At 20.2% G+C, this 14287-nt stretch overlaps 1 protein-coding gene across 6 annotated transcripts in view; it reads left to right on the forward strand.

The window, feature by feature from the left end:
• LOC724942 (putative phosphatidate phosphatase) overlaps positions 1–14287 on the forward strand; it is a 102606-nt gene that overhangs the window by 27805 nt on the left and 60514 nt on the right. For all 6 annotated transcript variants that reach the window (XM_026444091.1, XM_026444095.1, XM_026444093.1 and 3 more), the window contains exon 2: positions 503–654. In XM_026444091.1, coding sequence (XP_026299876.1) covers positions 503–654 — 152 coding nt within the window. The remainder of the gene's footprint in view (positions 1–502; positions 655–14287) is intronic.

Consider the following 14287-nt stretch of genomic DNA (forward strand, 5'->3'; position numbering starts at 1 on the left):
AAACTTCTTGTAATTGTAAAACTATATATATAAATATAATTTTATATAATTTCGCACATATTCACATATATAATCCCTCTGACGCCTTGTTATGTAACACATTTTTATTTTAAATTTAAAATTTAATATAGAATAATAAATAAATAAAAAACTAAAATTAAAAAATTGTATCAAAATGCATTTTGAAAATATAAAAGGAAAATGATGCTGTTAAATTTTGTTATTGAATTTAATTTCTAAGTTTTTTTTTTATAAATAGATATACATGATATATATCTGTATATATAAAAAATATATAAGAATAGAAGAATATACATATATGTATATTGTATAGATATATATGTATATGTATATATATACATATACATATATCATATAGATACATATATACACATATAGATACATATAAATATATAATATGTATAGTGTTATATATAATAATGTTATACTTTTAAGAAAAAAGAAAAACAAGTAAAATTAATTATTTGTTTTATAATTTCAGTGGGCATGACAGTGCTGATGTTCCACCTGTTCGGTAAACCATACAAACGTGGATTCTTTTGCAATGACGAGTCGTTATATCACCCATTCCACGACTCGACTGTAACCAGTGCGATGCTCTACGTTATTGGTCTTTTACTTCCTATATTCACAGTGAGTCATTTACTACAATTTCTAAAAAAAGCATCAAACGATATATATCTTGTAGACACTATAATTGTTTTCCGCGTTTTGCGTTTTAGATTGTTTTATACAATGTGTTTATTAAATAAGCGAAAAATACCGAACGTATAAGAAATGTTGAAAATATGAATTTATGATTTGAAAATAATATATTTAATGAGTGAGTAATATTAAAAATAATTCAATTTTAAGCTGAATTTAATTAAAAGTAATTAAATATTGTTTTTTTTTATAATTTTTAATCTATTTTTTAAATTGAATATCAAATTCATTTTTTCAATATGCATATACATGTTTTTGCATATTTATATATATAATAATTTGATATTTTATTAATGAAATAATGACTTTTTTTGCAAGGCTTTTTCATAACATTGATGTTAGTTCGTTTTTTCTATTAATTTGTTTTTTATCTTATCGACAATACAAAAAAACATTTTTTCAATAAATTTTTTTAAAAACATTAAATACTTAAGTTCATTGATAATTTGTTATCTATTTTTTTCAGATAATAAAAGTTATATTTAAAAAGTTAGGTAAAAGAATTTACGAATACAATTTAAAATATTTTAAGATAATTAAATTGGAAATTTTCAAAATTTTTATTAAAAATAAAAAATTATTAATACTTTGATGATTGATCTAAATTTAGATTTAATTTAGATATATATATAATATTTGTAATGAAAATTTATTCTTTTTAAATTTTATTTTAAATATATTAATATTCTTTTTAAATTTTATTTTAAATAATTTTTAAGCAAATATTTGTTTGCAATAAAATATTATTGAAATATTTTGTTAATAATAATCTTATCTAAATTTTTAAATTATAATTTTTATATAATTTTTTATTACTTTTCATTATTTTTTTTTATTAAAATTTTTTTTTTATTTTTCTTTAATGAAATAAATTTCAAATATGATTTTATTTATATATCAAAGAAACGATGTATAAAAAAATACAACATACATGACCTCATTTTTATTTTCTATTTATATGTTGTTTTTACATAATCATAATATATATTATACATATTATTTATTATTTGTTTTTTTCTTAAATTTTATAGAACTTTTATATCATATATCATTTTATATGAATCATAACAAAATATTCAATTTTAATGTTTTCATTAATGTTATCAATAATAGTTTTGAAAAAATATCTATCTTGCAGACAAATTTAAAGAGTTAGAAAAGTACAGACAAATAAAATTCCTGTTTCTTTATAGTTGCAATAAATTTTTATCGCTTTTATTAAAGTAAAGGCTTTACATTTGATTTTTGAAATTGATTTTTTATTCATATGATTATTCAATATTTTAAAAATATAATTTGACTATATTCGTAATCCAAAACAATTAAAATTTATAGAATTATATAAATATTTAAAAAAAAGTTGTTAAATTTTTGATAATAGATTATTTATATTTGACCACTTTTGAATAAAATAAAATAATATTAAAAGAATTTTTTTTAATTTTTTGAATTTCATGAAAACATATATTTTATCTTATTTTCTTAAATTTCTTAAACTATTTGTTTATCGTAGTATGACAAAACAATAAAAATTTATTAGTTTTTAAATTATTTTTTTCTTTTTTAGTGATATAATTTTATATAATATAATTTAGTATAATTATATAATATAGTATATTTTTATATAACACATATATATTATTATTTTTAAAATAATAATTATTATTTAAAGAAACAATTAAAAAACATTTAAAAATATATAAAACATATCAAATATACATATCATAATTAATAATAAACATATAATTATTCTATAGTAAATAAAACATTGAACATTTCTATTTTGAAAGAATAGAAAATAAAATAAACAATTAAAAAACATTTAAAAATATATAAAACATATCAAATATACATATCATAATTAATAATAAACATATAATTACTTTATAGTAAATAAAACATTGAACATTTCTATTTTGAAAGAATAGAAAATAATTCAAAATTAAAAGAATATCAATGTTTAAATAATACATCAAAATATACAAATACAAACATTCTTTGATTGCCAATGATATTGAATAAAAATAATAATCAATCAATAATATTGAATAATAATAATAATAATAATTGATACGTTATCATATTATATTATTAGATTTTTTTATGATCAAAATATTTTCACATATATTTTTATATATTTTTCTATTTTTCTATTGTTTATATTATAACTTCTTATTATTTTTAGAGCTTTATTATATTATATTATTTATTATATTATTTTTATAATTCTTGTCATATTTCTATATTAAAAATTACATGCTAATTAATTAAATTATAAAAATTGTGTATCACGCAAAATGAAAAATTTTATTGCAACAAAACTTTTTAAAATTTTCATTATTTATTTTTTAAGTAATCATATTTTATTTAAACCGATCTATTCGAATATTTTGAAAAATATTAATAATATTTAGATTGTGAATTTTTATACAAAAGCATATTTTGTAAATATTTTATAAATATAATATTTTGCATATTATAATATATGTAATATAATATTTTGTTTATCTTTATTAAAAAATATATATATATATATACATATATATGTTAAATTTTAAATATTAAATATGTTAAATATATATTAAATGATATATATATTAAAATATATTTATATAGTTAATAAAGTAAACGTATTTTATCTATGATAAATTTACGATAAAATTTACGATAAAAAAAATCAGAAATTATTGGTTTTTTCTAAATTTCATACAAATATTCACAAAATTTTATAAAAATTTTATAAAATTTTATATTGATTTATGAAATATAAATTGTGACGAATAATTAAAAAAAAAAAAAAAAATAAATGCACGTTTCTAAAAAAGAGAAATCGTAATATACAAAATCGTAAACATAATATGAATAAATTTAACGATAATATGAATAAATTTTATTGCATCATTAAAAATATTATATGATCTATGAATATAAAATATGCATTTATCATATTTTATGATATAGAATGATCATTTTTAATAATTAAATTAATTAATAAATGTGAATATTTAAACTCCATATGGAAAAATTATTTGTGATTTATTGTAATGACAATTATTCATTATAAATAATTATATCATTATATTAATTAAACCAAAAATGTTAAATATTTATTATATCAATTTAGATTATATTATATGCAATATATTTATCTTATATTGAATCATAAATAATATTTGTATAATATGTCCATGCATATTTTATACTTCACAAATATAAATTTCATTGTTATAATATCTTATTTGTATATTTTATGTGCGGTTTGTGATAATTTCATGATATTAAAAGATATTTTAGATAAAAATTGAGAGATTTGAAACAATATTTTAATTAATATAGAAGCTTTTTCCTAAATCGAGTCTTATCAAGTGGATATCGAGAAAGTAATTTCATTTTTTTTAAATGAAATCATATTTTTCTAAATACAAACAACGATATAATTACTTGTTATTTATAAAAAGCTATTAAGTCATTTATATGAAAAAACATTGATTTATTATATTAACATTATATTATATTAACTTTACATTTTATTTAATAATAAATATAATAAAATAAAATATAAAGTAATTTAATTAGCTTTAACTTATTGAATATTGAAAAATTGATTTTTTGATATAAATGATTTTAGATTTTTCATATAATTAATAAGTTATTAATTGAGTCCATTTATATATTTAAAAAGTTTTGATTTTATTTTTATAAAAAATATTAATTTCCAAATGTCTTTTATGATTCAATCTAAGAAAAAATTTCTTAAAATCATGAAAATATTTTTCAATACGATCAATCAATTTTTTCGAAATATTCGAATGAATCGAATTAAATGACTTATATATATAAAAAAAATAAATATGTATATATAAAATATATATGTATGTAAATATATATATTAACACATATATACTATATACTTATATAATCACATATATAAATTTAAACATATTGTTTTATTGCATTATTGCTATATTAGCTATATTATTACTATTATTGCTTTTGTAAGTTGAAATGTAATAAATTTTATTTAATATGAAATCAGTAAAATCTAAATGATTTTAAACATTCGTGAAATAATAGGTTATTTCATATATAATAACATAATTTGCGTCTAATACTTAAATATACTTGATGCTCTTTTAATCCTTATCTATGATTTGGATATTTGAGAATCGAGTTCTATGTGATCTTTTAGTATATATTTTTTATTTCAGAGAAAGACAAAAAAAACATTTCAATAAAAAAATTCAATTGTCTTATAATTGTCATAAAAAATATAATTTTATAGTTTTATATTTTTTAAAAATTTTGCAATAAAAATGCTATTATATTTCTCATTATTATACTGTTCTATTTTTATTCCTTCAAAAATAATGATACAAATCTAGTTTAAAAGTTGTATGGGTCATAAACGATCCAGTTTACAATCCACTGTATGAAAGATAAATAATAAGTTAATATAAAGATAATAATAAGTTAAAGAAGCGAACGGTCTTAATACTCATTTATACGCGTTACTTATAGAGTGCGTCTTTCATAGTTGTATTCAAATTTAAATATACTTCTATATACACAAAAAGCCCTCTTCCTATCGTCCCTCTCATGCGTACACAGATTTGTGACACTCCTTGGAACATACATATATATTTACGTGTATAGAAGTCTAACTGAAATGTCGACAAGTGGTAGTCTCGCAAGGAAATAAAAAAAGCTTCCTATCTTTTTATCTAATTTCCTGACGACACCGCCGCCACAGCTGTTCTTTATCTGCTTCTTGCTCACCATTCTATATACTTACATACAATCTTCTAAGTCGACCTAATATATCGTTAAATATTTTCCAAAGAACTTTTCAAACTTCTATCGACGAATGAAACGTGGAGAAAGAGGGAAAAATGATAAAAAAAGGAAAAGAAAAGGAGAAACATAGAGGATAGGTGAGAGAATTGAAATGAAAACGTATGTATATATGGTGGAAATGCGTAAGGATGTCAACACATGTGGAAAATGATGAAAGAAGAGCATTCGTTAAATTTCAGTGATCGTGGGAATCGATTTACGGTAACTGGAAGTGGTGCACGTGCACACTGATGTATTTTTGCCAGGCGGCACGAAGGCAGAAGAGACTGCATCCTCTATTTGCATCCTTGGAAACTGCACTCCGCCAGGCTCAAGCTAGTACGAGGTCGTTAGCCACTAAAGGAAACTGAACAGATGCATGTGTTGCCCTTGCTCGTAGAATATTTTCATATTTCCTCTGTACACGTGCCCCGTATAATAAGAGTTGATGGAAAATCGTTTAAATTCCGTGGATAGTTTTGATCATATTTATAGATCTTGCATGATATGTCTCTTACGACATTGGCTATCTTTAGTCGTACACTGAGATATCCCTAAATGAAATGATCGAAGATGTAAAGTAAATAGTTGAAGTTTTTCTAGAAAAATAGTAATAGTACTTAGAAAATCAAAGATTGATTTTTATAATATGAATTAAAAAAAATAATAATATTTTATTATGGAATTGATGCAATATAAATTATTATCACTTAATGAATAAATAATATATAATAAATATATCTATATTATCTTTTATTTCATTCATGAAAATTTTATTTATTTGATATTTTGTTTCTAAAGTGCATCAAAATGTATTTTATATTATTTGTATTTAATATAAAATATTAATATATTCATAGAATATTATTAAATGATCAATTTTACCAAGATCGATAAAAGATCAAGATAAAATTGGTATACTTTTCTACTTTTAATTTTTTAACTTTATCTACTTATTTTATTTTATTTTCATTTTTTCATATTTTAATTGCTTATAATTTAATAAATAAACTTCAATTTTTGTATTTCTTTTAATCTCAAAACTTAATCATTTAAAGATATATAAATATCTTATAAATTATAAATATATATAAATTATATATAAATAAATATCTATATATAAATTTATAAAAAATCACAATATTTTGTGATTTAATTATTGTTATATTATAAAAAATATTCATTAATATTCGTATTTTATTGACTTATTTATATGTTTTTTTAAACATATGAAGTTTTATCTTTTAATAATATTTAAATCCTATTTTTCATCATTCCTTAATTATTTGTATTAAGAAATTAAATTATTAATTTTTTATCATTTATTAAACATAATCACAATATATATATATTTAATAAAAATAATAATTTAGAAAAAGAAATATTGGTACCAATTTTATCAATTTATTCATACAATGATTCGTATGAAATCGAAGAAAAAATGAGATATAAAAAAATAATTTTTTTCAAAATACTTAATAAGTTTGAAAAATTCGAGAAATTAAAAATAAAATTTTAGTTTTTAACAAATCCTAAAAAATTAAAAAAACAATTAAACATTTCGATAATTTTAATTTTGAAATCGCGAAAAGTTTTGAATTTGATTTTCGCGAATCCATAAAATTTTCAACTGATCTCTAATATTTTTCTCAAATAATGCATTCCATGCAATTTCGCACTCACAACTGCGCAAACATCCGCAGTCCAGTAATAACATCTCGCTAATTACCTCGTAGCAAAACAACGTGCCGTAAAATTGCCAGCATGAAACCTCTCTAATCACAACATACCGAAACAACAATCAAGTTTCTCAAGCACACAAACCTTCACTTACTCGAACCTTCGATATCTTCTCCATCTTATTCGCAAATTTCTGTCGATATCTGAGATACCTGCGATACCAACTAGGCATTCTACTTTCTTATTCACGCATTTCCATAGAACGTTATTCCCAGTCTGGCAGTAAGCAGTATCACGATCATCGTATACGATATCGTTTCGGTTGCATGCATGTATCTGCAAATTTTCGTTCCACAGTCCTTGAGCATCATGTTCGAAATGTGTCAGAACCTATTTTGTTTTCCTTCTGTCCGTGGCATGCACGATGTTCAAATTAACGCTGTCACCGCAGGCAAAGGCTTCCCTTCGCTTCTTTTTACTCCTCTGCTTCCATTTTTTTTCTTTTTTTCGCTTCTCTTTGCCTTTCTCTTATCTTTCTTGGCGAATAGTCGAGGGAACCTCCCTAATACGTGGGATTCTTGCGTGCGAGTGAAACCTCATGGCATGCATCGAGTCTTGGCTGCCAGTCAACCTTTTCGAGAGGTAATCACCTACAAAGGGATCCTGTAATAACGTAATGAGAAAGATTAAAGGGTGTCGTGTGTTTCTTAGCCTCTTTCGTTCCTTGTTTTCTCAGTGATGGACATCCTTGAGAAAGCGGCGGGAAAAACAAATAGGACGATTCGTAATGGAAGAACGTACATTCTCTTTCAAAAGATTATTTTGTAAGATATTTTTTTAATAATAGGATTTTGATATTTGATATAAATTATATTTTATATTTATTATAATAATGATATAATTCAAAATTTACAAAATATATTAATGCAGAAAGAATCATTGTTTATATATTTTTTAATTGTAGAATTTTGTAAGTGAATTTTTTAAATCATGAATTTACAATTTGACATTTTAAGTATTTTTATAAGGATTTGAAATTTATTTTCTCAAATATTACTTTTTTTTTTATAATCGTAGTTTTTGAATTATGTTATTATTTTTCCTAATCGCTATTCGATTTTTAACTTTTTAAATATATGTAAAAATATTCTTTATTTCATGTATTCTATTTGTGAATATTTGAATGAAATTTGAAATGAATTTATAGTAAGTTTAAATTAAATTTATATTATGAATTAAATTTTGATTAGATGTATGTTATTTTCTTTAATTCAAATACTTCGCAACAATAAACTAATAGAATTAAAATTTAACTGATTTGACTTAAGCTTGAAATCTAACTTAAAATTTAGATATTTATTTATAATATAATTCGATGTTCAATGTAAAAATAAATTCATCGTTTTAAATCTTTTCTTAGATTTCATATGAATTATATAAATAAAATCGTTATCATATTTATATCATATTTTCATCTCTTACATTTCAATGTATTTTCTTCATTGTTTTATGAAATTTTATAAAATAGAACAAATATTTCTAAAAATTTTGAAATTTTCTCATCGCTCTAATTTATTTTTATTTTGGATTAATGTTTAATGATTAATTATTTGAAATTTATATTATACAGATTTATCATTCAAAATCATATTTTAAATCAAATCAAATAAGTTTTCATGTTGATAAAGTGATTTTAAGTTAAATATAAATGATTTGAAATTAAGCTGATTGAGAATGACCATAAAAACTTTATCACAATATCAAATAATATGAAATAGAAATAGTTTTATATTAAAATAGTTTCAAATTTATTCAATGACTTCAAATTCTTTCAGTTCAAATAATCTTGACTAATTTAAACTAAATTTTATTTTTTTTTATTGCAAAAATATAACTAAATTTTTCTAATCATCACTATAAATTATTATATAAATATTAATTATAAATTTCCAGGAAATATAGTAAATATTTTGTAACTTTTAAGCGGAAGTGTACAGTTTAATGGAGTATTTTTGGTAAGATCTGTTGGTTCATACAATTATACACTTGAAGTTGCTTAATTAGATAATCAATCGGACTACTTTGAAACAGTTACATTTTCGGTGGTAAATTTCTTCGATGTAATTGGATTCCACGTATATAGTTCCTAGGGACCGAGATATTCTTGGTTTGATTAAAGAGCTACCATTTACGTTGCCTGTCGTGCTGGTTGAACCTATAACTGATTCTTTAAAGTATGAATTCAAGTTGAATTTGACGTTTGAATAATCGTTACAATGATTTTATTTCGTTAATAATTATGTGCTGTGTATGTTTATGCAAATTTGTATTTTTATTAATACGAGTAAATAATGAAACTTAAATAATGATTTAGTTTATTCTTTAATATTTCAAGGAATACTTTTGCAAATTATATATAATATTTATATATCTTTAATTCTTTGAAGAAAAAAATGAAATTTATATAAAAATTTGATATATTATCGTAAGAAATATTTTTTTTCGGATACTTTTACAGATTATACATAATTATTTTTAATTTTTTGAGAAATATTGATAAATATGTACACATTTTAATTTTTCTTCAATTGAAGAATTTATATAATATATATAGCGAAACACATTTTTTTGTTATTTAAACATATTTTTATTTATGAATATATTGTACTATGTTTATCATATATTTATGAAAGTATAATATGTAAATTGTGAAAATATAATAAATATATAACATTTAAGTTTGAAATATTTTTAAATTAAATTTTATTTTAAATTTCTCCTGGGTATTTTCTTTGTAGAAAATATAGGAAAAACCAAAAAAGAAAAAAATTAGATATCTGAATAAAACTGATTAAACATTATATGAAATTTTCAAAATTCTTAATATAAATTATGAATGTTAAATTAACAATTTCAAATAAAATTAGAATTATATTTAAAAAAAGGTAAATATTTACAAAAAATCTTAAATCTTGATGATTTAATATTTTATCAAGGTCATTATATTGAATAATATCATTATATTATATTGAATATAATTATAAATATTTAGTTGTTGTTAAAAATGTTATTAACTTAAATCAATTTAACAAGTATAAATCATGAAATCAAAAATTAAATAAATTTTTGTTTTATATTAATTAATTTATATTCATTTTAACTTTAATTTCACCTAAAATCAAAATTAAATAAAAACTCATTCAACTGTTAGACAATTTAATTGTTTGCATTAAATTTTTTTAATTTGATCGTTGTGATACGACTAGCCATCAATTATCTGTGGCATTAAAACTGACCCAACCTGACCCAAGTTATATTAGCTTAAATTGTTTCGAAGAAAAATTTTTGTTTTTATGAAGTGTTAAATAAAGTTTTTATAACATTATTCAAATCTTGACAATATATTAAAAAATCATCAAGGTCGAAAAATGGTATCTTTTTGTAAATAATTAATTTGCAAAAATTAACGAGTGGATAAGCAAATGAAAATCATCCTTTAGCTCGTGAAGTGCATATAATATTTGCATACTTATTATATTCTTACTTCTTCTTACTCTTAATGTTAGAACTATTTTCAATGTTATCTTAAATAAATTAAGTATGAAGATTGTTATAATGTTCTTAGTTTATCCTTGTAAAAATTGTAAATACTACATCAGTGTCAGTATGATGTGTTAATAAGTGTACATAAAATGAAATAATTACATCTATTATTGTTGTTTTGTCTCTATTGTTATTTTTTTTTGTGATAAGGTTATTAATTAATTTTGTTCTTGTTTTTTTTCTTATTGCCCAATACTGATTGTAGATTAGATGAAAGAAATATTTGAATAGATTTATATATAAACTGTTATATTGGTAAATGATGTATACATACAATGAAATGATTTGATATTTTATAAGTATATATTTATTTGCATTTTATAAATTTGTTTGTTAAAGTTATAATTACTATTATTTTTGTTTTTTAAATATATTTTTAAATATATTTTTATTATTATATATATAACTTCTATTATAAAAATACTTAATATCTTTACTTTACATTATTTTTTAGTTAAACTAAAATTTTTATGTTTTTTTTAATATTATTCAAAGTTTAAAATATAATATTTTAATAGTTTCCTAGAACTCCATATAGTTTTATTTATCTTTACAATAATTTTTTATTCGTCTAAACAAATTGATGTTTTTAAATATATATACTATATATATTTAAATTAGTATATATATTATAATTATATTATAATATATATAATATATTATAATTAATATATAAGTATATATATTTATATATATATTTCTTTATTATAAATTATAATATTTCTTTTTTCTTTTTTATTTCTGTCTTATATTACAAATTTATTGATATTTTGAAATGAATATGTAATATATATAATAAATAATATATATAATATATATATAATATAATAAATAATAATATAATAAATAAATTAAGATATATAACATAGTATAAAAAAACAAATTAAGGATTATTGCAAAATGATAATTTTTTTATATTCACATCAAATTTTATTATTAAAAATGAAATATTTATTTTCACGTAATGAAAAAATATTATTTGTTAAAAAGAAAAATTAAATTTTTATAAATTATTAAATAAAGATTTATAAAATCAACTAAATAATTTGCAATTTATAATTGATTTATAATGATATTATTGTTGATGATAATGATATTATTATTCATATAGTATATTTATATAGAATATACATACAATGAATATTCACTTTCTTACAAATTAAAAAAAAAAGGTAGAAAGAAGAAAAACTATAAAATTAATATAAAATTTAATATTCCTAAACTGAACAAATTTAAAAAAAGAAAAAACAAGGAAAAATAAAATGAAATAAAAATAATAAAAATATTTTACAAAGAAAATTGATTTGCAAAAGAAGACAAATGAAAACATTTCTTACGATTGTCTTCCCGAATTAGCAATATACGATCGTTTCTTGGTCGCCGATTAAATTGCCATTCGATCTATCCTCGAACATATAGTAGCACTTGAAATAATAAGCAATCCCTTGTTAGTAACGAGATCCTTCTTCTAACCTGTCCCAACCGCGGGAATTCCAACTGAAGCCATTTGTTTGCATCTCTGCGTGAAATCATTCTCTCGGACCACGAATTTTCTACCTGTTTCTTGCTCCTCAAGAATCTGAAAAGGATTCGTCGTAACACCCCTCGAGGCTCATAGGATTTTTGATTCTCTCATTCTTCGTGCTTAAAGAAAGATAGATAGGCGGATGAGTCGATTGCTTTTACGAAACGGAACTGATATTTTAATTTATTTCAGTTAAAGAATCTAATATGCATATGGAAAAAAAGAATCACAGAGTTAAATTGATTGAAATATATACAGAGTGTTTCGTAATTTTTCGATCTCATTTTTTCATCGGTTGTAATTATAAATACATTCTATATTCGAGCACTTTTATTTGAAATAGTATATTTTTGGATGAAAAACAGGAAAAAGAAATAAAGTAACAAACGAAGACGATTTAAATAATTTATTTAAATTAGCTAAATTTTTAATTTATTTAAATTGTTTTATCAAATGTTTTCAAATAATACAATTATAATAAAATTGTTAACGATGATCGATAACAGGTATTGTACTATGTATAGTATGCAATCAATTGTTAAATGTTTTTCGTTTGTAAAAATTAATTTTATATGGTTAGATATGTTCGAATTCGTGATCATTCGTAATGGTTTATGGCCCGGTAAATAGAAAAAATATCGGACAATGTATCTATAGATGATGTATAAATACAATACGAATGATCTATTTGTAAAGAGTTTGTGAAAAATATAAATAGCGACAGTGATTGAGCGCGGAAATAACATGGTAAAGCATCTATGGAACTGATAAAGAAACATATGGAAATAGCACGATTTTGATGAAATTTATTTTTAAAAAAATATTTAACACGTATTTTTTTTTATCAACTGATATCCACTTTGAAAAGCTAAAAACAAATGAAAAATTTGAGAATTGAAAACATATTTTTCTTTAATATATCGAGAAATGATGTAGAAAAATCTTTTTCTTTTCAAATTGTATTTTTGAACGAGGAATTTAAGACATAATTTAAAAAAAATTAATTTTTTTTTATATATATTTGATTTTTCAATCAATTTTTTATTAATTTTTTTACTAAATAATAATTTACATATATCGGTTATAAATTATAAATTAAAATAAGGAATATATGTTTTTGAAATTTTTTGTTTCTTTTAATTTCATTATGAATTTTGTTAACGAGATTATTATTTTATTATATATTATAACATTTATAACAATGAAAATTTTTATTTTTAAGTTTATTAATGATATTCATGGTCAGAATGCCTTTTTATGAATGTTTCTAATTTTATTTTTCCTCCATTTTTAAAATTCCATTGTTTATGAAAAGTGAAAGAGAAGCAGATATCATTATGGCTTGCTGGTACTATATTATGAGATTCTTTTTCCAATATTGCTGGAATTATTCAGCGTCTTGCGCATTATAAATTGTTATTTGTTAAAATTATATCGGAATATGAAATGAACGATTATACAATATATAAAATGTTAATATATTCTTGAGATATTTTCTAAAGATTAATTCTAATTTCTCTCCGTTTTTCATTTCACCGTCGCGCTCTATTTATATTTCATTCAATTTAACTTGCTAATAAATTGAAACTAGGAAAATTTATATTGTTTATTATTTAATAAATAACTTTCAATTGATATTTTTGTATACCAATTTTTGTATTTATTTTTATTTCGATAAAGATATCTCATGAAGATATTATATAAATCTGTGAAAGTTTTACCAATTTATGATATTTGACAATAAATAATATATTTTATAATTATTATATACAACGCTCTAATTATAACGTGTATTTCTTTTTTAAATATGAATAAGTATATTGTATAAGTATACAATGTTAATATCTTCTAATCAAATTGCAAGAACAAAATTTAATTTGATAATTAAGAAAATTTTTTCTTTTTTTTATAGCTTAAAAG

Source organism: Apis mellifera, linkage group LG11, assembly GCF_003254395.2.
Source record: "Apis mellifera strain DH4 linkage group LG11, Amel_HAv3.1, whole genome shotgun sequence".
NCBI classification, from domain to species: Eukaryota; Metazoa; Arthropoda; class Insecta; order Hymenoptera; family Apidae; genus Apis; species Apis mellifera.